We start from the raw sequence: 24562 nt of genomic DNA on the forward strand, positions 1-24562 counted from the left end.
AATCTTCGTGACAAAGCAATACAAATTAATTGTCTTAAGTTCTCCAAATTGGAAGATTAAGCTGGTCTCAGTGGACAATGCCAGTACCTAGTGAGACCTGTATCTGCTCTAGAGATCAAGGGGTGAATCTGACTCCTTATTTTTATTTTATCAATTAATTGTGTGTTGAGTAGGGTTCCATAGACTCTGGATGTGCAGAAGTCAGAGGAGTCTTGCTGCTGTCTCCCTCTGTTATGGCTTGCCTTACTCCTTCAATTTAGGGTCTCTTACTGAATCTGGGATGACAAGACTAGCTGCCAAAAAAAACCCCAACTATTCTCCTGTCCTCCCACCCCTGCAGCTCTTCATATGGTGGCAGGGAGCAGCAAGCATCCTTACCCATCAAACCATCTCTCTAGCCTTTGAGTTCTTGCTTTTTAAAACGTACTGACATTTCTGCCAGTCCTTCTGTCTTTAAAGTCAGCAAGAGAAGGTTAAGATCTCTTCATGTTGTAACTCTGATTGATTCACCTCTTCTCCTTTTCCATATACATAGACCCTTGTGATTGTATTATACCCATTTATTAACCCAGTATAACCTCTTGATGACAATCACAGTTGTTACTTGTCATATAATCCAATATATTACAGATATAGAGAGTGGGACACATGTCTTTGGAGGGCTATTATTCTGTCTACCACAATCATTAAAGTTTGAACTTTGATTACTTAATTGGTTAAAATTCTCCTCTGCTTATAAATCTGATAACAAGGTACAAATCATCGTCCTTATACCAAAGGAAGTAGAGTACCTCATGTGATCAAAGATTTTCAAGAACAGTACAATTTCTATGTACTCACCACGAGTACAAACCATTTTTCTGCTCAGAGAAATCTTTGAAATCACATGATCTTACAACTCAGTGCTCTTACCTAATTGCCAGGAATAGTGAGTTTTGGACTTTACTCAGTCTAGACATCATTTATTAATTCAAAATTGATTGTTTTGTCCAAGTTTTTCAAATCAGTGTTTTCTACTAATTCATTTCAGTTTTTGTTTTCCTTTTTTGAGCTTCCAGGGAAAAACACCTATTTGTCTTAGAAAACATAACCTGAAGCTTGGCTAAATTCCACCTCGTCCTTAGAGAAATGTCCATATGTAGCAGGCCATAGTAAAATCAAACTTCTGACAGAGTAGAAACATCTGTGCCAGGCACTGCTGAGTGTATGGAGTAGGCATATGTGCATGATGGAAAGGACTGGAGAAAATGATTGGAAGTTATTTATATCCCTTTCTGTTCATGTGTTTGATGAATAACATAAATCATTCTCTTGTTTATGGTTACATCAATTGGAATTCTGCCACTTTCATTCTGAATGATGCTGTGTAATTTTGTATGTGCTGAGCATTGTAATTAATGGCAATTAAAAATACAACCAAGGAAGGTAGTTCCTTTAGGTCATAATAAAATAACAATTCTTTAGATGTCCAAAACTGGGCTTCCTAATAGAATAATCTGGTACCATCAAAACTTCAGCATTTTATTACTTTTAGTATTAACCTCCTGGATGCTTTCTATAGCTATCAGGCACAAAATATCATTTCTCTTGCTATAACTAGTTTATAGCATAGAAACCAAACCCTTGGCTTCAACTAGAACGTATAAGCATTATATGCAAAGAGGTAAAATAATAATCACTCAAATTATATATCCAAGATAATTGCAAAGAGTTTCTCTTGACTTTATTGCTGTTGTGATTAATTGTATCAAATGAATGAATAAGTAAATGAAAACATGTTGAAGAAATAAGTATAATCCCAGAAAATAACAACTGCTAATGCAACTGCTAATGCAGGTTCATAACCCACGAATCCATCTACACTATTTCCTGAGGTGATGTGCCTATCAGAAATTGTATTTAATTTAGTCATGTCTCACCTATTCCAAAGATCTTTTGAACATTCAAGAGCCAAAGATAAACACTAATAATGTGGCTTAGTTTTGATTGGAAATGAATTTATAGACTAGGTAATTCTACAGTTATATACATGTATCAAAACAGTAATTATTTTATTACTAAATGAGTATATTTTTAACAAAATGCTTTATTTTTAGCATAGAAATTTAATCTCAGTCTCTTCTTGTTCTTATTTTCTTAGCATCTTTAAAAATCAGGGTTATAATCATATGAGTATCCAGAACTTAAACTTTTATTAATGAAAAACACAGCCCTTCTCATAGGTAACATTAATACCCAAAGCCATAGAAAACAGTGAACTTCCTTCTCCAAAAACAGAGCAGCAATGGACTTTTTCCTTCTGACTGAACTTTTATAGTTTTTACAATTATCTGAATAAAGAAAAAACCTTAGTGACAAAGTCTCAGGACATATAATTAAATGATCTGGGACTTACTCTGTTTTCAATCTAACATCGAATCTTGTGCAGATATTTTTAAAAGACAGGATCAAAACATATATACAAAGCTATATTTTACAGGGTACTTCTAAAATTGCTTGTTATTTGTACAATTTACCAATTTAATCTATAAATTATATGAGGAATAATTAGAACTTACCTATCTCAAAATATGTCCCTTCATAATTTGATATGATACTCAGAGTTAGAGAGGCATCTCTATGTCCATGTTGTGCTCTCAAAATCACTGCTACCTTTGACTGATATTATGGGGTACTTTCAGAATCAGTAAAAAGGAACCATGGGTTCTTTTTCCATAAAAATACTGTAAAGCATGTGTGATATATTTGTAGCATGTTTAATGGACTTTTCATTCCTGATGCACATTCTCTAATGTTTCATGAATTCCAAGTTAAGAATCTTTGATATATGATATAAAAATTCTTTATTACAATACAAATTATTAGGGTCAGGAAATCATATCACAGATCAGCAGTGAGGAAAATATCCATAAAGGTTTAAATCATATATAAAGGTTTGAGCAATTAAAGACAATGAAAGGGCAATTTCGTGAAACATTTCCCTTCATCATGGACTGGAGGTTTGTTTAAAAATGCAGAATTCTACTCTCACCTTAGTTTGTGTTGAGAATTGAATGTGAAATGTCTCCCATAGATTCATGTGTTGGAATACTTGGTACATAGTGGATCATGCTGTTTGATAAGGTTGTAAAAAACCTTCAAAAATTAAGGTCTGACTGGAGGAAGTATGTCACCAGCCTGCTTCCTGTTCTCTCTCTACTTCTAGACTGGCCACACAATATGATATCCCAACTTCATGTTCTTGCCACCATGCCTTCTCCATCATAATGGGCTGTATTGCCCCAGAATTACAAACCAAAATACACCTTTCCCCATTGTAGGTTGTTGAATATATTTCCCAAAAGTTGTATGCCCACTCAATACAAATTTCAATCTTATTTGGAAATTGTGTTTGAAGGTGTAATTAGTTAAGGACTTGAAGATTGACAAACATGGATTTAGGATGCCCTAAATCCTATGATAGTGTGTTTATAATAAGAAGGGATTGGGACAAGGGTTTTTAATAAGATAGTCATGGAAACTAACCCAGTAAGAACAAAAGTCAAAATTGGAGTAATTCTGCCATCCATCATGGAACACTAGGAACCAATTAAAGCTAGAAAAAAAATAGAAAAGAAAAGAAAAAAAGGCAGGGATTTTCCTTCCACTCTGTGGAAGGAGTGTGATCTCTTAATTCACAATCTCTAGAATTATGAGAAAACAAATTTCATTACTGCTATCAAATTTGTTTCTAATAATTTCAGCATCCATAGGAATCTCATGTATAGGTGAGCTGGGGTATACCAGAAGCAGTCCACTACAACTAAGAGGGAAAAGGGTGTTGCTGGAGAATTTCTCTCCAGCTCCCGCCACCAAGTCCTGCAGTCCCACAACCCATGTATAAAATAAACACACAGACTCTTACATTATTTAAACTGCTTGGCCATTAGCTCAGGCCTATCATTGTCTAACTCTTACTCTTATATTTAGCCCATTTTTATTAATCTTTACTTTGCCACGTGGCTCGTGGCTTACCAGTACTTTACATCTTCCTTGTCCTGGCGGCGGCTCCAGGCGGTCTCTTCTTTCCTTCCTCCTTCCTCAATTCTCCTCTCTCCTTCTTCCACCTATACTTCCTGCCTGGTCACTGGCCAATCAGTGCTTTATATATAGAGAGGGATATCCACAGCAAGAGGGTACTTGGAGATAGACAAATCCAGGAGACCATGAGCATGGAGAGGGACTCTGGGAAGGCATTTGAGGACAAGCAGGGCTCCTCTAGGACATTTTCTTTCATGCACTGGTTCCAGATAGCCTTTGAACAATGTACACTGATACCACTGTGATCCCTAAGTAGGCTAACTGCTCTCATAAGCATGAGGATCACTTTGCAGTAGTGTCTCATGGTGTCTACAAAAACCACACACACACACACACACACACACACACACACACACACACACACACACACACATCATAGTTAAAAAGCTGACATACCCTGAAGCAAGCAGCTAACTAAATACAAAGGGTGGTCAGGGAATATCCCCAGGTGGATTGTTATGGTCAGCTGGTCACATCTTTGATTAAATAATGGAAAATGTGCTCAAAGAAGGCTTTACTCAGAATTATCCACAAAATCCTATTTTTATTAACAAAGAGAAATCATGTCCCTGTTCATAGCTTGAGAAAATAAATAGGGAAGAAAAACAATACAGAAACAGACATGAGCTTGTGAGTGTGTACAGAAGCAAACAAAATATTACTAATAAATATTACCATGCCTATTCCACAGAAGGAACAATTAAACACATTCCTCCACATACTTCTTCAGTTCTAAAATTACCACTGGAAAAAAATCCAAAGTGTCTTTCTGGAAAACAAAAGCAAAACCTATCAGCCCAATTATTTTCTCTATTGAAAAGTATCATCACTCTGTATGTTTGTTGTCAGATTTAGAACATGTCTGGCTGTTCATCATTCAAAGTTCTCTCTGTGTTGCTCTGTCTCTGTTCTCTCTCTCTCTCTCTCTCTCTCTCTCTCTCTCTCTCTCTCTCTCTCTCTCTCTCTCCATTCTCCTGACGCATTTTTGCTACATATTCAATGGAGCATGAGAAAAAGTCCCCACAACCCCCACAAGATATTAAATCCTATGCAACATTTACTCAACCCCTTAATCCCTACCGGCTCAATAGGAAGTAGGGCAAACAAGTCAGCGCCATCCCTGCAGAACCATCAATCAATAGAGGGGCATAGTACCATCACCCAGGGAACTTTAAAAGTCCTCACTGTCAAGGCAGCACAGCAGACCTAGCAAACCAGTTAAGACTTGGCCCTGATATCTTAAGAGTATTTCCTAAAGACTGAGTCCTCACATCCTTTATGAATTCTTTTCAGACAAAGTCCACATCACTTAGAAATCTTCCAGCAAGTTTCTATTACTTGAGTCTGAAATTTTTGCAAAACATGTTTTGTTTTATCCTCTGGCCACCTTCCTTTGGTTCCCTCCAGATAGGGTCTGCAGAGGGGTTCTCTGGTAACCCTTTCTAGAGCAATTTCCTAATTCTACTATGTCCACTCTATCATGTGATCTAGATTTCCTTCAATTACTTGTTTTCTATTAGAATTTCCTTGCACAACGCACACTTAAAGGTCTATGACATCAGTTACCATATATATTTTTCTAAAACCTCATCACCTAGTAGGATACTAATAAACATATGATAGCAGAAAGGTGAATGAGTGAATGAAAGAACATTTATCGTCTTACACTGTTGAATTCTGTCCTTGAGATCACGGGTATTTCATGTACTTGTACCCTTGTAATTCCTTACAATTGCAGTACTGATTTGAAGTTTGCAGAGAAATTCCATAGGCATTATTTAAATTGTAGTTGTAACAACATCTTAAAGGAAAGTAAACACCAGTTCATAGAATAATCTTTTGGAAGAGAGCAAGATTGAGGCCTCCCCCAAACATCAAAAATTGAAAAGAAAATGTCTATGGTCACACACGTAGTAGGTGGTGCTCTCAGAGGGCACCATAGTGCCCAGAATCCTTCTCCTTTGTTCCTGCCTCCTCTGAAGTAAACACCATTAGAACTGCAAGTTGGTTGACTAGGTTATACAATACTCATGTGGCAAAGATGTAGTACTGGCAATATGATGCAGGTTCCTTTTTGTTTGTTTGTTTTGTCTTGTCTTGTTTTTTACCTAAACTGGTAATTGAGACCTACAGACAATGTTTTCAGGGATCACTAGTGAGAACCTGAAGTCACTACCACTAGTGAGCAGAATAGGCCACTGTAAGCATGCACTGCATCACACTCTATGCAGATCTATAATCCTTCCAAAATCTTATTTGCTAGTATGACCTTAAGACTGCAATCCCTCTGGACTTCTCTCTTTAGGTAATAAAATTATCTGGAAGAAAGTGTCTGGGCAGGAGCACAAATTAGGTCACTTGAGTCTGTGCCTGTCTCTTCTATAATTACAATAAACTACACTCAAGAGTATAAGTCCTTAAATTCTGTCTCCTCATCACAATGGGAATGCTCACTCACATTAACCACATACAGTCTTCCTGCCTCTGTATAGAGGCAGCAGCCTGAAAGGCTTTTCAAGGTACTAGTGCAGAATACACTTTTTTTCATTTCATATCCCTATGTCTTTTGGATAATTATCATACAATGAGACTTTTAAGTAGAAAACTTGGCAAAGCTGTTAATGTGCTTGTCAAACTGCAAGGGACCTTGAGATATTTGCTGGAACTATCCAAGCTTTACAAGTCTGGCTGATGCATTATGCCAGGCCATTTACTATTATTTGCCAGAACCTACATGGCGTGAATATTCTGAATGGTAAAGAGGCTAAAATTGCCGGACAGTGGTGGCACACACCTTTAATCCCAGTGCTTGGGAGGCAGAAGCAGGTGGATCTCTGTGAGTTCCAGGCCAGCCTGGTCTACAGATCGAGTTCCAGGAAAGGCACAAAGCTACACAGAGAAACCCTGTCTCGAAAAACCAAAAAAAAAAAAAAAAAAGCTAAAATTATTTAAAATCTTAGATAGGAAGCCAAAGAATCCTGCCTTCCTCCAAATAATAGGCGACACAAATGAAATAAATATTTATAGAAAAGCTAAGTCTTATCTGTCTTAATTGTTATATTTCAAATAAAAGGGTGTCACACAAAAGAATTCATTACTCTCAACCCCAAATACTTGGTAAGAAGCAGAGAGCAGACACACATGTGGCTCAGACACATGATCCCAAGGCAGAGAGGTGGAGGATGGGAGGGCGGTTGTGAGCTCTCAGTCCCTCTGGCTAGCTATGCAAGTCTAGGCTTGCAGCTGACTCTGAAGATAAATAGGAAGTAACAAGCAGAGGTTCAAGGTGAGCAGGCACACAATCTAGGGGTCTAAAGGCCCAAACACAGAGCCAAGCTCACACACTGAGTAGAGAGGTAAAGGAGAAGGAAGGCCAGCATGTGGGCCAACATAAGCTACTTTAGCTACTTTAGTTCAGGCCTGACAGGGTTTGCATTTCTCTCATGGAGGATCCAGATTGAATTAAAGTCATATCAATCTCATACTAGTGCCCTATTATTTTACACAAATGCTATATTAATCTCCAATACGGAGATTAATACACAAAATACAAATCTGACTTCTAATAAAAAGAGTTCTTTCTCCTTTCCATCCTCTGTATGTGTGTGTGTGTGTGTGTGTGTGTGTGTGTGTGTGTGTGTGTGTGTGTGTATAATTATTGTTTGAATTTAAGGCCTTGTATGTTCTAAGCAAGTATTCTCCACTGAACCACATTCCCAGTTTCTTTCTTAAAAATTATTTTTAATTTACTTATATTTTAAAATCAGGCTCTCACCAAGTTGCTCCGGAAGGCCTTCAAGTTATTCTACAGTTCAGATGAGTCTTGAACTTGGGATCCTGTGGTGATATTTTATTTGTGAACTCCAGTAAAGCTTATCTAGGGGTCAGAGGAAAAAGCCAGCCACTATATTAAGCATAGAGATCAGGTACTGGCAGCACATGCTTTTAATCCTAGCATTCGGGAAACAGAGATCCCGGCTCTCTGTGAGTTCAAGGCCACAATGGGAACAGAGCCAGGTGTGGTGGCACATGACTTTAATCCTAGTGCTACGTAACCATAGAGGTCTGGAGGTCTGGACAGACAGACAGGAAGTGATAGAGCTGGGTGGAAAGAGGAAGTGATGAAGCTGGATGGAAATAAGGTGGCAGGGCACAGAAAAGTATATAGGTAAGAGTATACAGGAAGTAGATCTCTGGAGGCTGAGAAGTTAAGGTGAGGTTGTGTGACATGAACAATTATGTCTATAATAGTGGACAGGAGATACGTGTCCCACAGGACTAAGTTCCCTGGAGGTCCTTGGCAGAGTACCCGAGTTATGCCTCCTTGAAGAAGACATGCTTCATGGATCATGAGCTCCCTGGGCTATGGGTTCTATATAACTGCTTTTCTGATAATGTTCTAATTAATCTATGAAACACAGGCAACATTAATGAATGCTTGGGTTGTAAATGAAAGATCCTAACCCTTCAGGCTTACACCCCCCCAAGCCCCAGGAAAATAAAGAGCTAAAAAGAAAACTAGGTCCAAGGGCAAACTGAATCAATCATTACTCAATCACCCCTGCAACAATGTAACAATGTAAGAAGATTTCTGTTAAGAGATGTGCTCAACTGTGACTGGGATAGTTGCAAGTGTTCCAGGAAGGACCACTGTGACCTTTGTGTAAACTCCACTCCCGCCCTGATACCCCCCTTGAGGTTTTGGGAAAAATGTGCATATGGACGTGACTGTACTCACTCTGTGATCACCCTTTGATCAGGCCATGAAATTGTATGGGAATTGTAATCTTATGGCTTTTGTGGATTTTTCCTTTAAAATTACCCATGTGACTACAGTACGATGTGACTCTTGCTCTCTGGAGCTGAGTTTGCCTGACTGTACAGCCACATTAATAAACAACTCTTGCTGTTGCATCAACTGGACCGGAGTCTGGGTTCTTGGTGCACCCATTTGAGACCCAAGATTTGGGGGTCTAATGGTGAACTATGGAGGAAAGGGGAAGCTGGACATGGATCTTAATCAAATATAGCAGAATGAGCTATTTTTTAAGACCTCAAGCCGCTAGATAAAGAAAGTATAAAGGTTCAGGCACTTCCAGGAAATGAACACTCACCCACTTGAGGAATCCTTGAGGAATCCCAACTAAAGTGATTTATGGCAAAAGACATTATGTCATAGGAGGCAGATGGTGGGCCCCTCTGTTGAGGAAGTTCAGCATGGGAAACTTAAGGACTACAGCAGAATCCCTTCCCCTTACAGGTGTAAAAATATGAGTCCATATTCCAGCAGGTAAAAAGGTTTCATATTAAAAGAGACGTGATAAAAGAACTGAAGGAAGACTTAGGGAGGATCTGCAGCATCCAAATTGGCTAAGTGGGTCATGAGAACCAAAAAAGTAGAAGTACATAATAAACTAGAGAGCGGCTGAGATAAAGATGAAGGACACAGCTGCAACCGCAAAGAAGCCTACACAAGTCTAGGGACCGTACTAAGTTTAAATAACACAGACTGCTTTTTGGGTCATAAAGTTCTTGTGGGTGAAGGGTTATGTCTAGTGCCAATTAATAACTGTGCGCTTGCTTTTTTTAAAAGATGATGTGATTGAATTATTGCCTAGCTCTCATTGTTCCTTGTATGACTTGATAGTTTTCTTTTCTGTATATAAACTACTGATTTGCAGAAGTAAAATTGCAGCAGATTCAAACCACTTCTGAGTGTGTTGTCTGTCTGTCATTTGCTGAATCCTTGCCTTCCTGACTACCCAAGCCCTGGTTCCCCTACGGTCATGGTACCCTCGATGGGCCAGTCCGTGGCAAGGTTGGCTGTGGCTTGTCCTATTCTTCTGATCTTTCAGTTTTCACCCCAATATCTGGCTCCAGGTTGTTTTGTTTTTTTAATTAATAAGGCCATTTAACAATTCATCTTACAAGATCCTGCCTCAGTCTGTCAAGGAGCTGGGATTAACAGACCTGCACCACCAGACCCAGATAACAGTCATTGTATTAATAAACTGCTTAGGTGAATGACTTTCAAGAAAATAATTTTGTATTTTTTTTCACACATTCTGTCAACAGGAAGGCAGATATGATTTAAGATGTAAGAAGAAGAAAGAGGAGCTAAGTACCTGTGGGTTTTTTTTGTGTGTGTAATGGTTGGGAATCTTGGTGTTTCCATGACAACATTAGGCCAAAATCACAATGGGCATTTTTCTTACTGGCAAGGCCCTAAGAGAATTACCAGACCCCTAGATTGTACGTCTGTTCTAATAGATTCAATGTTTATTACTTCTGATTCTTCTTAGAAGTTAGCTTCAAGCCTGGATTTACACACTAACCAGAGGGAGTGAAAGCACTTAACACACTCCACACACACACACAAAGGAGAGAGAGGGGGGAGGGAAGAGAGAGGGAGAGAGAGAGAGAGTGATCCCAATCATAACATTATTTCCTTAGCTACTTCATAACTATAATTTTGCTACAGTTATAAATTGTTAGGTAAATATTTGATATACAGGATAGTCTTAGGTGACCCCCGTGAAATGGTTGTTCCACCTACGGAGAAACCCTACCTTATAGCAAAGAGGTAGCAGCTACATGACAAGGATTCTTTTCAATAAAACTTACTTTACAAAACAGAATATGAACCTACTAGGCCTCAATGCCTCACTTCTGGTTTAGTACAGAAATAAAAGGTCAAATGATGAATAAATGCTAGTTTGGTTTGACATGGCAAGCAGCAAAACTGTGAACATATGATTCATCGTTGTCTGTACTACAGAATACATGGTCTATTGAATTTCTGAATTCATTTTGCAAACCCAACACAGTGACTGGGCTATTAATTTTTAATAACATTGTGGGTAGCCAAGGAAGGGAATCACAGGGTCCTGACCAGCAGGCTGACCTAAAACTTAGACAAAGAGATGGTACACACTGCCTCATTGACTTTCTATTAAAGATAACATCTACTGAGGCTGGGATGTTCTCAAGACCATGAATGATAATCAAATGATTTTTTTTACCTACTGAAAATAATTAACTTGCCCATTTATACTAAATAAGATATCAAAAACAACTGTCAGAGTACTATAATCCAGCCCCCACTATGATTTTAGTGTTTTCATACAAATAAATATGTAAATATAGTAAGAGTGGTCGTGGTTGTCACACATTTCATTTTAAGCTTGCTTAAAGAAATTGGAATTAAATTACTGTCCAATTTTCTATTTTCATTTCAATAAAGTTTTGACATTATTTGCTACAATCTTTCCTAGAAATTTTATTAGCCAAAGAATTTCACAGGTTTTCAATTTACCATATAAAAATGATTTGAATTGTAATAAAAATCTAATTATTTGGATCAATTTCTGTCTTCGATACAAAATATTCTGTTGTCATAAATAAAACATTTAAGCAAAGATAGTGACTAGAACACTTACAAAAAATGTTCACACTGTTTTACTTGATAGTGGTATAATTTTGGGATCTATGGATTAAGAAAACCTCAGGTAATTAAAACTATTAGGTTTGATATTTGACTACTAAAGTATTTGAGATGGTTAATCTTCATTATCCAGATGACTCCTAGAATTATCTGGGAGGCTGATGATCCACAGTGACAGATATGTTTGTGAGGGTGTTTCCAGGGAAAACTAATAGAGAAGACGTCCCAAATATCACTATTCTGTGGGCTGAGGTCCAAATAAAAGGGAGAAAGAACAAAAGCTGTCTTGGCCACAGCATTCACTTCCCACTTCCTGGCCACCATGCAGTACTCTGCTTGGATCCACCATGGCATCTATGATGGATGGAGCTCTAAGAATAAACTCCTCCCTTAAATTCTTTCTGTCTGACATTCTTGTCATAGCAATGAGACCTAATACAGTGTTTTACATTATAGTTAAGACCATGAAAATGTGCTTTCTAATATCTTATTTTCCTCTCTGTTGTTTAGTATTAAAATAGAGAAAAAAGCAGGGCAAAAGAAAAGACAGAGAATAAAGAATAATAAATAATTATCACCTGAGAAAGGGAGTCACTAGATAAACACTTTGCCATATATTTTACATGAATCCTTTCTAATCTTTTTAGCACTCCATGTTCAGGTACATATATTATGCCTTCACTTTAGTAAATAATGCTTTATCAAATGACTGAGAGTTTCAATAGTGGATTTATCAGATCTTGCAAGTGGACTACCAGTTCTGAGTCCTTACTTTTGTCCATCTTTTCAAGATTATACAACATCTCAAAAGAGAAGTCCAAGTACTTTATAAAAACATAGGAAGGAGACTGAACACACCTTCTATAGTTCTTGTTAGGTCTTAATTTTTTTCCTTTTTGAATTATCTGATAATGTTACAATAAATAACAATTATATTCTCAGAGTTTCATAAAATATAGGACACATGCATAGCTTAAAGCTTGCTAATGAGTTCTTCTGGGTACAAACAAACAAAGAATAAATAGGCTTCTCTCTGCCTAGATACCACCAAATAGATCACTGCATGGTAACAGAGCATATATAACACAAAATAATATTATGAGTTCACTGCACTCAGCATTGTGCAGAATCTTCCTAGGTGGTCCAAAACTGATTTATTATCATTATTGTGTTTGTTATGATACAACAGAATCCAGATTTTGTCTTCTAACCACTGTCAGTACTTCCTTTTCTTTTCTTATCTACTAATGAACACTGAAAGTGTTAACCATTTCTCCTGGTAAAAAACTAAGAAATTTGTTTACCAGATTGTTTCTTCTTCATCTTTGACTACAGTTCATAGAGACTAGATTTGAAATGGCATAGTTTAGTGTATGTTTTCCATTCCAGTGTCCTTCAGCACTTACTTGTATTGCACATCAATCCTCCAGGGAACTCAAATAGAGTAAACTGGATCCTATTTGCTCTCTCTAGGTGTTCTAGCAGGAACACACACAAGCCCTTGTCACTTGGCCACTCAGTAAACTTCCTACTGCTGTTAACTTACAGCATTACTGTTAATTAAGCCACAGAGTAAATATAATCAAAGTCACTACATGTGGTATGGTGCTTAATTGAAAACGTTTGGAGGACTTCTAATATTGTAACTTTCTGTTCCAAATAATTAACACATCTCTAAACATGAATTTCAAAAGGAATTATTCAATGCTCCCCAAACAACATAATATACAAATCACATAGGAAAACAAACACAAACAAACAAACAAAAAAATGCCAGGTGGTGGTGGCACACACCTTTAATCCCAGCATTAGGGAGGAAGAGAGTGTTGGATCTCTGAGATCGAGGCCAGCCTGGTCTCCAGGACAGCCAGGGCTATAGAGAGACCCTGTCTTGAAAACAGTAACAGCAACAACAACAAAACAATAATGTTGCATGGATGCAACTCTGATAAATGAAGTAAGAAAATTTGAAGCTGTGGTTTGCTGGTAAAAGATAAATTATGACTTCAGTTGAAGAAAAATCTACAGATGGTGAGAATGTGGCATGTTATTATTCTTTGAAAGTGTGTTCCTAGGGTAGGGAAAACTTGATTAATTCATTAATTAAAGCATACTAATTGATAAAAATGAGGATACCATTTCCATTTTCTAGATGACAGAATATGAAATAAAATAACTACTTTTTAATGTACCATTTTTCTTATATTTTTCACCATTTCACATAGAGGTATGTGTTTATGAGTGTTTAAGTAGCCAAGGTAGGTAAAGTTTTAACAGTTCTAATGAAAGAGAATGAAGGGGCAAGGAAGTCAGGCAGGAACCAGAGGGGACTGAGACCCAAGGACGATGTGTTGTTGATGATCAAAGAGCAGACGCTGCATACACACTGAATAATAAGGCCTACAGATAGATAATGTATTTTCATGGTTATAGAAGTCAATACAAGGAATTTGATAAATGACAGAAGTTTATAACACAAACAGCAAAACATATAAGAAAGAGCTATCTAAAGAACCACAATTGGTGGGGAAGAAGAGCCTTTCTTATGCTCCCCTTAGGAGGGCCTGGTAGTACAATTTTTTTAGAGAACAAAAATTATTTGGCCATTTTTTTACTCAAGGGATTTTACTCAAAGGATTTATTTTCAATCATTCATATTTCTTTATCCCATAGTTAAGAAGTAGAACTAAAGATTTATATGCACATTCTGCTCCAAGAGTGTAATTTATGGCACAAGATAGAATAAACAGCCACATGTATTTCTAAGAAAAGATTAATTTTGCTACAACTAAAAATCATAATTGGTATAGAACCAGAAGGATACTACTGTATAACCAGACATAATTTTCAAGGTTATCATTATAACAAACAAACAAACCACCACATTTAGAACATATTGTTTAACAAATTAACATGGTAAGGGATTAAGCTATTTTAAACAACAGCTCTGGAGTCCAGAGCACTGTATTAAGAAGTTACATGACTCTTCCCCACTCCTCACTTCCCATTTTCCCCAGGAGATCTTATATGGGGGTTTGTTAGAGGAGCAGGGATAGGGATGAGAACATGAGAGAACCAGGAAGGTCAAGTAGGGGGAGAGCAATGACAGCGATATCTTGGTAGAAAAAACCATTATGGGATTAGGGAGAAACCTGGTGCCAGGGAAATTCAAAAAAATCCACAAGGATGACCCCAGCTAAGACTCCTAGCAATAGTGGAGAGGGCTCCTGAACAGGCGGGCCTTCCCCTGTGATCAGATTGGTGACTACTCTAATTGTCATCATAGAACCTTCATCCAGTGACTGATGGAAGCAGATGCAGAGGTCCACAGCTAGGCCTAGCACCTGGAGTCCAGTTGAAGAGAGGGAAGATGGATTGTATGAGCAGGGGAGTCAAGATCATGATGAGGAAACCCACAGAGAGAGATGACCAGGGCTAGGGGAAGCACATGAACTCGGATGGATGGATGGATGGATGGATGGATGGATGGATGGATGGATGTGGAACCTGCAGGGAACTGAACCAGAGGAATGTGGGTAACATTTGACTGGCTTGGTCTGCTTGTGGGGTTTCTGGCAGTGGGACTTGGATTTATCCCTGGCGCATGAACTGACCTTTTGGAGTCCACTCCCTATGGTCGGATACCTTGCTTGGCCTTGATTCAGTGGGAAGGGGCTTGGGCCTGCCTCAACTTGATGTGCCGGACTGGCACAGCCATAACTGAATGGAATAGCAGAAGTCATAAAGCCAGCACAACTGCTCGACAAAGATCCAGCAAAGCTGAGGCACATGATGGCTGCCATGTCACCTTTGGTTTTTATCTCCATCTGTTACATACTTGGGGCACTTTTCACATTTGTACATTTTGAGGATATTGGGCTAATGGAAAATTCCTTATGAATCAGTTATGCCTTCTCCAAGGAATGCTGCTTCTAAGCTTACCCAGGAAAGTCCTGAACACACTATTCCCCCCACACACTTTGAGGGAGATATCCTTATCTACTTGAAGGTCTTCATTACGCCTTGGACATAAAGAAGCCAGAGGTCTCTTTATGAGGCTATGAGACATTCTTGAAACATCTGTCCCTCTACTTACACAAGAACAAGATATTAAAAATAAAGCAAAATCAAAAAGGTCAACAAGATTTGGCGAGCTAGAGGAATTGTCCACAGTTCAGATTACAAGCCTCTTCCCACTGTACACTCAGACAATTACGTGGCATACAACTCTGCCCTACATAGAAAAATATTGATAAGTAAAGTATGAAGTGAAAAGATGATGAAAGTATGAGGTGTCAGGACCTCCCTCTCTTAGAAGTTAGCTCATGTAGAGCCACTATAATATCATATGACCAAGGAACAACAGAATGCCAGGATTAGACATATAGACAAATTCTATAAGGATATAAATATGAATATTGATTGTATTATGTCAGAATTTGAATAATAACTGCAGCAGCTTTAGCCTGAGGATTTTTCCTGGGCACTCTGACCACTAAGAGTTAATAATAAATTGCTTGAGACATGGCAAAATGCCCAGAGTGGTTGAAGATTTTTGTTCTGGTCTAGTGTGCTTGAAGCAACCAAAGCAACCAGCCTGAGCACAGGCTGTCATATGCCTTTAGATTCTCAAAAATTGGGTTATGGTGTTTATGAGTAAAAATGATAACTGTTTATTAATGATGTCAAAACTTGAGGGAAATGATTGGAAATGATAACTCTGTTCTTACATAGTTTATTAATGATGACTAAAAGATGAGCAAAGGGAAGTGAAACACATGTCCAAAAACAAAAATGATATGATCTTTGTTTTGGAACATCATGAATGTATCTCTGCTAACTAAATTCTGTATAAATAAATAAACACTCTGGCTACTAGTCAGTCAGGCTGCAAGATTCTCCCGACCACCATGGCCTGACTCACTTCCTTCTCCTGCTGACTCCTTAAACCCTCTACAGGACCCACCCACCACTGGGAATGGCTCCCTGCACCATACCTTATTGACACCCCATGGGAGGCTTTAATTTCTCTGAGGAGTGGATGGGAGGGCTGGGAGGGAGGGAGGGAGAGGAGGAGGAGAGGGAGGGAGAAGTGTGGTTGGTATGTAAAATGAAAAAAATAAAATAATATAATATATAAAAAGAACATAGTTTCTTATGAAAAATATAAAATTGTCTTGCAAAAGAAATAAAGATACATCATGATTTAAAAAAAAAGAAGTTATATGACACCCACAAGCTTGGAACTTACTATATAGTTTTACTCCACTCATTGTGAAATAGAATAGCTATATTTTTTTCCTATTTCTTTGTGTTTCAGGAAATTACAATGAAAAATGTATTCAATAGTTTTTAGCACTTTCTTTGTTTAAGGAAGTTCACATAACTATTTATAGAATACCATAAATATTTCATTTCTAAGATACATACATGATAATTGTATTTATTTTATTTTAAAGTTGCTATTGATGATAACACATAGAGTTATAAACCTTAAGCATTTGAATATCTATGCATTTAAGTTTATGTGAAATTTTGTTCTGATTATTTATTTATTTTGGCCAAGTTGTACTTCCTAAAGTTTGATTGGGGAAAACTATGATGGATAGGAGTTTAGATACAATAATAAACATGCCCCAAATATCAGTTACTTAAACAACCCAAGTTTTCATCCATGTTACACACCATGGGAGGATTAGCAGAGCTGACTGATAACCACCCTCACTCTGAGACCCAAGCTGAGGGACCAGCACCTGTCTCCAGCACCTCTTAGGGGAGAGTGGAAATGGCAAATCCTTCCACATCTCTCAAAGCTTATGCTTGGAAGGAACAAGCATTAATTTTCCTCTTAGTTTTTGAATAAAGTCAGAATCACACACACAAGGATCTCAATAAAGATAAAAATGCATTTTCAACAAAAGAAAAATTTTAAACTAATGTGTACCGTATCTTAAGCTGCTTTTAGTTTTTATAAAGAATATAGATAAAATAAATGAAAAGTGACTCCTCACTGCTCCCGAGATGCACAAACCAAGATGAATAAGCCTATGGATACATCAACTAAGGGAATACGTCTACTTGAGTGAAATGGCATCTAGAGGCAATGGAGAATAGAAATCAAGAAATTGCAAACTGCATAAAAATTTGAAGATCTTGTGAGACATTCAATCCTTAGACAGAACGACTCAGCTTATTAATCACCATCAAAAGCAAGAAATATCTGTCCCTGTGCGATGTTCTACTGGGAGCAGTTTCTCCCAGGTGGTGGGCCAAAGAGGCTCTCAAGCTTGAGAACTGGTGGTGCTTGTAATTGTTTTCTTCACTCTTGTAACCACAGCTGTGGTGGGTATTCATTCAAAACTGCAAAGCCAACCCTGTAAAAGCTTTCATATTAGATGTTTGCTTCAGAGATCCCAGTAGCAGTGACATGGCTCACAGACGTAGCCCGACAGGAAAGTACAGTGACCACCGATTCAAGTACTGCACAGGCTGCTGCTTCTTAGTTTTTGTTCTCAAACTCCCATGGGGAAGAGTTCATTCACCAATACTTCCATCACTGGTAAGGAAACTAGTGATGTGTATTATTTACTAATATGGTACTTCTAGAAGCTTAGGTGAATTTATGGTTTAGTCAGATTATACTTACATATTCAACATCCTTTTGATACAAATTATTTTAACTATATTCTGTTCCTCTAAAACTGTAGCTAAGCAGTGATGCTCAAGAAAGACGGAAAGTCAGTACGTATTTGAAACCAAACCTACTCAAGTTTATTAAAGATTAACATATAATTCCAGAATAACTTTCTTGTACTTGTCCTATGTATTAGAGTCTAGACAAATAAAAAACACATGCATAAATATAAAGTAAATTTTAGGGAGTGAAAAATAATTCAGGAGGTTTTCTTATTTTCCTATTATATAATTGGTCGTTTTAATATCAAAAATGGATATATTAATAATTATCCAGGTATTTGTTTGTTCATGTTCTATTTACTTCTACTAGTAAAAAATTATTTGATATTTTGATGACCTTACATAATGTACACTCTTGACTTAAAACAATTCTTTAAGTTCTCAATACACATACATACCCCGTCCCTTGTTTGGGACCTTAGGGCAATAGTAAAACTTACCTTAATTTTCTAGAGTGAAAACACCTGGAAAATGGTTCTCAGAAATAAAATCTATTTTGATATAAAGTTATTTTTTATTTCTGTCAAGATTTACCTTTGGAATCATCTCCATTATTATAATAAAGTGATACAAATATAAACATTTAAAAATAAATAACAGGAACATTACATGGGTTAGCCTCCCACACTCAATCCTGTCACAGATTTCAATGATGAAACTTTCACAAAAGAAGATGGTGAGGTCATGTAAGTACCTGGCTGCAGACTGAACATGTGGGTGACAGTTGTCTAAGGGATAGTACAGTTTCAACCCTTGGGACTCCACAAGCCTGACAGAGTACACATCTGCACCTGACAACATTTTAAATTGGATGGAGCAGAGTCTCCTATCTGGGTTATTGCTAGAAAATGTGGATATTTGGAAGTATCTCTGAGATAATATACTCCTACCCATACCTCAATAGCCTCTGCATAAAATTGTAGAATTAGTATTCATAATTGCATCATTCCATGATTATATAAAATGCCAGGGCTTTAAATACTAAAAAGTTAAACTTCATGTTAAATGAATTATATACTAATAAAAGATAACATTAAAAAAGAACAATATAACAGAAAATCACATTTTTTTCTTCTAAAATTAAAATCCCTTCCCATGTTCTATACTGAACCAAATTTCTGGTTGCCTCTACAACCAGTTCCTCTAAAAGCATGTGTCAGATTGACTTTGTTACTCTCAAGTGAGGAATGAATTCATAGCTCTTATTTTGACGGATTAAAAAGAATGCTCTTCCAGATGAGTTTTTCCTTATCCTGGATTTTTTTCCTGATCTGAGAGCAAAAGTACACCTGAGGCTAAAGATCTTCTAAAAGAGCAACTTAGTCATGCATGTTTATACAATGTTTTTCCAAGTGAACAATACCCAACAAATAATTGTATTGAATTTCATAAATGTCACTGGGCAATTAGATGCTCAAGTTCAGAAAGCTTTAAGCAAACATCTCAACTGTGTTTTTGTTGTTTTTAATGTATTAGACTGAATAAAGCTAAATTGGAATTGAACAACCTGAAATACAGAAAACAGAAAACAATGTGTGTGTGTGTGTGTGTGTGTGTGTGTGTGTGTGTGTGTGTGTGTATGTGAAGAGAAAGAAAGAGACAGAAAGAGAGAGACAGATTGTCTTTGTCCAGAAATTTCACTGATCTGAGTGGAGTTTACCAGTTTTGAAAAAGCAACAATCTTTCTTCTTTCAGTTATCTCAGCCACCTTCTTCGTAAGGTCCATGTGGATGGCATTCATTTGCCTCACACTATTAGGAAGTAATGACAAGACAAGACAATTGGCTTCACTTACCCCTTCCAGAACAAAGCAGGTCAGAGCCACTCTGGCACTTCTTGGTGCTCTCCTCAGCTGACAATGGGCAGGACCGTGGGTGCTCACAATTCTTCCCATACCAGCCTGCTCTGCAGTCACATCGTCCACAGTTACACTGTCCATGACCTTCACAGTAATAGGGAGGAGGAGACCACATGAAGATTATGCAACCAGAAATAGTTTATAGCTTTCATTCTAGCAGTGATTTTCAGAAGTAAGTCAGGACCTTAATTTATACACCATTAACCATTAAGTCAAAGGAATATTTTTTCTAAAATATTAAAACAACTGATGTGCATTAATAGATCAAAAAGAACAAAGAAAAGCAACAAGTATGGATAAAATAAATGGTTTAATAAGGTTTTAAATTTGAGTCTATAAGATTCTAGATAAGTGTGATTGTATTGGTCTAATGGGAAGTAAGTGGTATATTTGATGGATTTGCCAGTTAATTAATATGAAGGAGAACTATAGGAAATAGAACACAATCATTTTTTGAAGTAGTTCTTTTTCTTTCTATTGAATCACTCAACTGATCTATATCTACTTAAAAGAAATAAGGAGCCACAAACTGACAACCAAGCCATGAAATTGAGAATTAGGGAGAAGTTGAGATCCCCATTCATGAGCTTTACTTAGTAAAGCTCATGATATATATCATATATATATATATATATATATATATATATGGTGGAAGTGATTAGAGGAGTCAAACGATGTGACTATATTGTAATTTATTTTTTTAATCTATGAAAGTGTACATATTAAAAGTACATAGGAATAATGCTGTTCTTCACATGCTGACTGAGCAATGATTACCACAATCAAGCTAATGGCCAGATCTCTCACTCCACACAGGTGCCTATGAATACTCTAGATCTATCTTCCCCACAAATCTAAAGTATACAGAGGACAGTAATTATATTCACCATGCTGAATGTTATGACTTCTGAACTTATTTGTAACTTTGAAAGTTTATATGCTTTGATCAATACCTCCCACCCTTCAGTGCTTGGTAAACACCCTTCTGCTCTGTTTTTAAGAACTTAATATTTGGTAGCTGGAAAAAATGTCTCAGCAGTTAAGAGCACTTGCTGGTCTTCCAGAGGACCTGGGTTAGGGTTTTAGCAACAACATGATGGTTCACAACTATCTGTAATTCCAGTTTCAGGGGATCCAATGCCCTCTTCTGACCTCTGTCGGTACCAGAAATGCAAATAATACAATACATGCAGGCAGGCAAAACACTCACACCAAAAATAAAAATTGTGCAAATGTAATAAAATATAATCTAACATTCTTAGATTCTGTACAGTTATGTTCTATGTCTGCTTTCTTCACGGTTCAGCCATGTTATTGCAAATGCCAAATTTCTTTCATGGAGAACACTATTCCACCATATGCACCTGTGTCTACATATACATATATCCTTCATCCATTCATCTAGCCACAGTCCCTTGTTTCTAAACCTTGGCTATTATGAAAAACAGCACATAAGCAGGTAATGAAGATACCACTTCAAGATAATGATTCCATTTCTTTTGGAAATGTACTCAGAAATCTTTTCCTTCTGTTTCCTCCCTCCAAAGTTGCACATCCACCTGTCTCTGTTCTCTTTTGAATTCGTGGCCTCTTCTTTCCTTAGAAATGATAAAATTCACATTGTAGAAGTTTTTTAACCATATACTGGCCTGGTTCTTTACAATGATAATATTATGGGTCAGAGTGAAATGGTATAATAGTGAATATTAATTTATTAATTAATGGTTAATAATCATTAAGTGTAAATATTTTAAATAATAAATTGAACTCAATGAACATTTCTTGAGTCCCTGTTACATGATAATCTGTTCAACAATGTGCTTTCATCACTAATTCTCTATAATTGAAGAAGATATGTTATTGACAAATACTTATGATTTGTGAGTATTTAGTATTTTGATCATTTAGATCTTCCAACACAAGAATTTTACTTATTTTTTGTACTTATTGAAAGTTACATTTCATAAATCATTTAGTCCTGTGGCATTTTTGCAGTTTATCTCAGCTTAAGAAATTAGTTTTAGTTCTTAGTTTTAACTGTCAACTTTATTAAGTCTAGGGTCACCTACGAAAGAAGTCTCAGTTGAAGGATTCTCTAAACAGATTGTCTCGTGGGCATGTCTGTGGGGGGACTGTCTTGATTTTTAATTGATATAGGAGGTCCTACCGCACTGTGGGCAGCACCATTCCCTGGGCAAATTTGACCCTGAGCCAAATAAAAAGATAGCTAAGTGGGTCTGTGAGAGAGCTGGCAAGAACCCTTCCTCTATGATTTCTATTTCAAGTTCCTGCTTGAGTTACCACCATGATTGCCCTCAATGGTGGACTATGACCTGGAAATGTAAGCCAAACAAATCCTTCCCACCCCTAAGATGCTTTGATCATGGAATTTGTCACAGCAATCTAATGAAACTAGAATAGCATCCTTCTTCTCTGCCCTCCTAAAAATAAGAACAATCAGAAATGTATGTATAAATAATTACTTTTAAAATAAAAAGCTTTAACACTTAAAGTACAATTTATTCTGCTGCTTTATAGGAGCAAGTGTCTTTGAAGCACTTGGACACAGGCAAGAGATTAAGCTCAGGGACTGTTAAATCTGTACTGACACAATACAGGACATACTGCCATCCCTAGGCTAGTTGACATTCTTAGCAGTAAAATTGAAGGAATGGTTAGATTGGAAGAAAAGTCTTACTTATTCTTGGAACTTTTAAAATGGTAAAGTCTGAGCAAAACATCTAGTAGATGAAAATGTCATTATATCCCTAACTTACCCAAGAGGATAACACCTGCTGCTGTGACCCACAGGAATCACAGTCAGGGAGAATCCTCTCCCATCACACACAGAGGAAGTTCCTTTCCAACCCAGAGAGGACAAAAAGAAGCAGAGGAGAATATAGACTGTGATCTATATTCTGGTGTGCCTGCAGTACTTGGTATTACGAAGTTCTTGAGGATGACTCCTGTGAATTTAGATTTCACCCCGGGCATGTCAACCCTAGCTTTTAGCTATTCAAAAGCCTCTACAATCAGTCATTTACTCATCCATATGAGTTAAAAGACTGTGTCATGGGTGTGACTGGCTCTGAGATCACAGGCATTGCCCTTCAACAGGAAGTGCCAAGGTGGGAGAACACTCTCTGGCTCAAGATGACTGCTCACTCTCCTGAACCATCTGGGTAAGTATATGTGTTTTCTCTTTCATTTTCCCAAAAAGGATTCAATATTAGCCAAAAATGTTTAATCTGGAAGACATTAAAACAGAAGAGCAGTACCTAAGTCATACAAGATGTATGAAGTTCTCCAGAGCTAGTGAACATACAGCAGCTGGTGTAAATGATGAAATCTTAAAGTGGCATATTTTCTTTTTTTATTAATGTGGGGGAAGCAATATATCCTAAGTCAAATATACCAATGAGGAGCACACAAGAAGCAAATGCAGAATCATAGGGAAGTTTTTGTAAATCCAGTCTACACTGATGAAAGATGGAGTTAACACTGGCAATGCTAAACTGGGTGTGTTGCTTCGGTCTGTAACCCCAGCACTCCAGAGGCTGACACAAGATGACTTTTTCTAGCTTAATGTCAATCTGGGCTACACAATGAGCTCCAAGCCAGACCTGCCTATGGAATAAGACTAAATCTCAAAATAAATAAAGAAATAAGAGTACTCTTGACTAATTTAAACATTTATTTAAGATTAACTGTTGTAATTTTCAAACATGATTTTTACTTCTCAGTAGTAAAAGCTCTTCTCATGTCTTGATTTTAAGAAGTATGTTCTATGCTGTCAAAATAAATTTAGAATGTTAGTGATTTCATTCTAAATAAAACTGCATTTCCTACAAAAGATTTTTAATCCATATAGTCAGAAACTCATTTAGAAGTGTAAAGTATTGACACCAGATTGCCAGGAAGTGGCTGAGTCAGAAAAGTACTTGGAAGAACAAAGTATTGGTACTGAGTCCTAAAGAGGAAACTAAGAAATAACACTGTGGTCTCTTTTCTAGAGTTAATAGTTCCTCAATTCCAATCAAAAAGCCCAGCTAAAGAGAAAGGGATCATTGGGCAGAAATAAATTCAGGAATATAAAGGTTTGGTTTTCATAAAAACACGAATTTGAAGTAAAAAATCATTTGTCATGAGAATCAGTTAGTCTAACACACTACAACATACTATTAATTTTTTAAGGCAAATATGGGAGAAAAGGCTTACCATAAATAAAAATAGGTGTTTTACACTTGACTGAGATGTGCCACTGTCCTTTCCTAGGCCTCATCAGAATTTAATCTGTCTTTCAAGTAGACTGAACCAAAAAGAACTCTTACCATACTGATCAGAACATAATGCTTCCAGGCTAGTTTGTCAAATCTGTGTATGTTTAAGCCTGTAGGAGTTAGTCTCATTTCTTCTAACAAATGTTCTTTAAACTGCATAGGCAGATCAACAAAATTGAGATGAAAGATGTAGGATGTTGTTGT

The 24562-nt window shown here is 37.1% G+C and overlaps 1 protein-coding gene across 1 annotated transcript in view; it reads right to left on the reverse strand.

Annotated features, from left to right (window-relative positions):
- Itgbl1 (integrin subunit beta like 1) overlaps positions 1-24562 on the reverse strand; it is a 245340-nt gene that overhangs the window by 88983 nt on the left and 131795 nt on the right. Inside the window, exon 7 of the mRNA XM_028868297.2 lies at positions 20016-20162. Coding sequence (XP_028724130.1) covers positions 20016-20162 — 147 coding nt within the window. The remainder of the gene's footprint in view (positions 1-20015; positions 20163-24562) is intronic.

The sequence above is a fragment of the Peromyscus leucopus genome, chromosome 9 (genome assembly GCF_004664715.2).
Source record: "Peromyscus leucopus breed LL Stock chromosome 9, UCI_PerLeu_2.1, whole genome shotgun sequence".
Lineage (NCBI taxonomy): Eukaryota > Metazoa > Chordata > Mammalia > Rodentia > Cricetidae > Peromyscus > Peromyscus leucopus.